The sequence below is a fragment of the Aulonocara stuartgranti genome (genome assembly GCF_965226115.1).
Source record: "Aulonocara stuartgranti genome assembly, chromosome: 11".
Classification (NCBI taxonomy): domain Eukaryota; kingdom Metazoa; phylum Chordata; class Actinopteri; order Cichliformes; family Cichlidae; genus Aulonocara; species Aulonocara stuartgranti.
The window spans coordinates 23,696,521-23,700,077 of record NC_138947.1 but is presented as its reverse complement, the minus strand read 5'-3'; the positions used below and the strand labels follow the sequence as shown (position 1 = coordinate 23,700,077).

The following is a 3,557-nucleotide window of genomic DNA, read 5'->3' as shown; positions in this document are numbered from 1 at the left end:
CGAGGGGGTGCAGGACCACCACCTGTCTTTTTTTCCTCTGTCCTTTTCTTGGTTGCTGTTATGAACAAACTAACAGTGTATTACAGGCCAGTATTACCTTGCCAAGAGACGCAAAGCAATCTAAGAGATAAATATTACCATTCTGTAGAATACTCCTGTATTCCACTTTTACTTGTTCCCATGTTCTTGTGGGTCCTGTTGTGGCTCTAATGTGAAAGGGGATATAATATAACATATTATAATATAATATAATGCCATATGATATTGGACAATATAGTGTCATATGATAGATCTACCCTACCGCCTACTGGTGTTGGCCAGAGGGGCCGATGGCGCGATATGGCAGCCTGGCTACAACCGTAGCTGCCTCCACCAGTGTGTGAATGTGGGAGTGAATGAATAGTGGTATCGTAAAGCACTTTGGGTGCCTTGGAAAGCGCTATATAAATCCAATCCATTATTATTATTATTATTAAATTACCTACGAGTTTGATTTGTCAGCAACTTTCTGCCAGCCCTCTCTCCTTGCTTTTGCAGCCTTTGCAGTGTTCTCTTGCGTTTTAATTAAACTCTGAAACTCCTGAAATCCCTCACTCATGAGTTCTTGCTCTGCTGCCAGAAAATACCGAGCACGCCCCTTCGACATTTTCGCCGACCAATCAGCGGGTTGCCGATCAATGTTTCTACTATCGATGCGTAGCCCCTTTTACGACACCCAGTGTCAAGCTCTCTAAGTTTGTGCAGCTTCCCCGCTTGAAAGGGATTGATGCATCTACCACAGGTGTTTAACTGGGTTTCACTCAATGACCAGGCAGATCTTTTGTTTTCCTTTTCTTTAATCTTCTTTTCGGCCACAGTCAGCCATAGGTGAAAAACCTTTAAATACAAACCAAAAAACCAAAATACAAATTATGTTTGTTATCACACATCTGCAAATATTGTAAACAATCCCAAACACATTTTCTTTTTTAAACACATCAATGCAGTGCGCAAGCTTTGTAGTACAATATTTACTTGAGTATTTTTAAATGCTCAAATTATGTAATTCACTAGCAATTGTACATACACCTTGAGAAATACTGCTTTCTATTAAAGTGCTAAATTAAATAATCAATCTGCATTAGAACTTGAGCAATAACAATAGTATTTATAACCAGCTTCTCTTATGCAAGCATTAACAGTCTTCCATATGCAGACCAACAATAAACAATGGTGCCGCTCGTAAACAGGCGACCAACTCACGGCACAGTGCTAATGCTACGTAAGCTAGCGGCAGCCGCGATTCTTTAGCAACTCGCTTCAAAGTCTTTTACCATAGTCAGCAACCATTCCCTTACCGGCTGCCTCCCTGGCTTTGTAGATACTTCAGTTCCACACAATATTCATGTTGGCAACAACTTATTGAAAGAATTATGGTGGGCTTTTCCCGAAAGTGGCAACTTCCTGTTGCTCCCCAGTTCGCCTTCTTTTTCCTTCCCGACAGAAACCCAGACACAAGATTAGTTCCGCCCTCCAGTCTGTCACGTTTACTTTTTTTCCTCAGGGCTCTCCACCTCCTACTCGGTTTGACTTGACACCTCCCACTCGATCTTCCCTTGGAACACAGGAGATCGCCAAGTTCACAAGCAAACCGCAGTTTAACTCATCCCATTTAAGCATGACACTGACGACTTGGTCCCATTTTGCTCCTCCACAGGTAACAGAACAACTAGACGTCTGACGTCTCTATGAAGGATGGTAGCTTGAGCCACTGGAGTCGCTCCTCTTGAACTAGAGCTTAAGTCCTCCGCCCTCAAGGACTTAGCCACAGAACCACTGTAACTTGGGCATACCCGGACATTGACGTCCCTCACAATACCCTTTTTGTCTGGATTAGTGCTGACAACTATGCCCATTTTGAAGTGCCCTCTCAGCGCATTCTGATCACTTAACCAGACGACATCTCCAACAGTGACATTTCTGTGTGCAGTGTGCCACTTGCTCCTTACAAACAAATTAGGGCCAGCAAGTTGGCTCCAGGACCTCCAAAACTTGCTCACGTCTGCCTGGATTGCTTGAAGTCTCTTATAGGGGTAAACGGAAAAGTCAAACATCTTGAAGTCCCCACTTTGAGATGCTCGACCAAGCAAAAGACTGTTGGGTGTGACGTAATGAATGCAACCTTCCCGACTCTGTACTCTGGCATCAATCGGGCGCTCATTTGCAAGGTTAGCTGCCACATGAAGAGCTGTCTGGAACTCACTGTAACTTAGCCCAGACTCCCTTCCAAGACTCTGGAGTGCTCTCTTCACAATGCGCACAGCAGCCTCAGCAGCTCCATTTCTATGTGGGGAATCAGCCGGATTTACTTTCCACATCCACTCTGTTCCATTCTTTGCTGCAGTCTCCTCCAAGACAAACTTATTCTGACTTTCCAAGAATCCGTAAAGTTCCTTCAAGACAGACTTTGCTCCTACGAAATTAGTACCTGGGTCTGACCAGATCTTTCTTGGATGTCCTCTAATTGCTGTAAATCTCTGGTAAGCCATTAAGAAGCCTTCAGTCGACAAGGAATTTACTAACTCCGTGTGAATCGCTCTGCTGGCCATACAACAGAATACAACCCCCCAAACCTTTATCATGACTCTTTTCTTGATGTCATCCTTCACTTGGTAGGGTCCAAAGAGATCCACTGTTGTGAACTCAAAAGGTAAAGCAGGTTGAGTTCTTTCCGGAGGTAAGTCGCCCATTATTTGCCGGCAACTCTGTGCTTTTGCTTTCCGGCAAACCACACAACCATCCACAACTTTTTGAGCAATCCTTCTCCCTCTTATGACCCACGCTTTCTTCCTCATTCTGAGCAGGGTCCCAGCAACTCCCTCATGACTCTCATTGTGGGCCTCCCGAGCCAACAGTGTAGAGATCCAAGCATCATAAGCCAAGATGGGAACACTAACCTGGTCTTTCTTAAAAGCTTGCACTCGGCCGCCACAAACAAAGAGCCCAGAGCTTGGGTCTTTGTATACAACCAGTCTATCTGTAGTAGTGCTTGGGAAGACAGCGCTGTCTTGTGCTGCAAGGAAGATGTCTCTTAGGGCATCTTCACGTTCCTTCACCGAAATTACTCCTACCAACGGGACTGCCTCCCACTTTGGGTCATTAGCAGCTGGATGTCCCCCAAGAAACTTTCTAGCTGCTCTCCAAGTCCAAGCAACTGATCTAACTAATCGAGTTAGGTCACTGAACCGCTTGACATCTACAAGGTTCTTGATGACTGACCCCGCAGGTGGCCTTCGCTGCTCTCCCTGGGCCTCAGCAGCCCGACTTCACTTTTCTTCTTGCCCTTTTATCTCGGCCCTTGTAAAGGCAGCGACAAACGCCTTTCTTTGCAGCTTATTGACGTTTTCTTTGGCAGTGGCGGCTAACTCTTTAGCTGACCTGACTGGCCACTCGCACACTGGCAAACTCAAGAACTTTGGACCATTTTGCCATTCTGAGTCTTCATCTAGATCCCTGGGACTAGCTCCTCTTGTAACTACATCCGCAATGTTCTGAGGGCCAGGAACCCACCACCAATC

The 3,557-nt window shown here is 45.5% G+C and overlaps 1 protein-coding gene across 2 annotated transcripts; it reads right to left on the bottom strand.

Moving 5' to 3' along the window:
• Window positions 1–722: 722 nt before the first annotated feature.
• LOC309717847 (uncharacterized protein) lies at window positions 723–3,308 on the bottom strand. 2 transcript variants are annotated; one of them, XM_082552713.1, is made up of 2 exons: window positions 1,314–3,308; window positions 723–876 (listed from the first exon to the last, which is right to left on the bottom strand). In XM_082552713.1, exon 1 carries the CDS (start codon window positions 2,832–2,834, stop codon window positions 1,638–1,640), a length of 1,197 nt encoding a protein of 398 aa, XP_082408839.1. In that variant the 5' UTR covers window positions 2,835–3,308; the 3' UTR covers window positions 723–876; window positions 1,314–1,637. The 2 variants fall into 2 exon arrangements, with proteins under 2 accessions (XP_082408839.1, XP_082408838.1); XM_082552712.1 differs by having other exon boundaries at window positions 1,338–3,308.
• Between the last annotated feature and the right edge of the window lie 249 nt (window positions 3,309–3,557).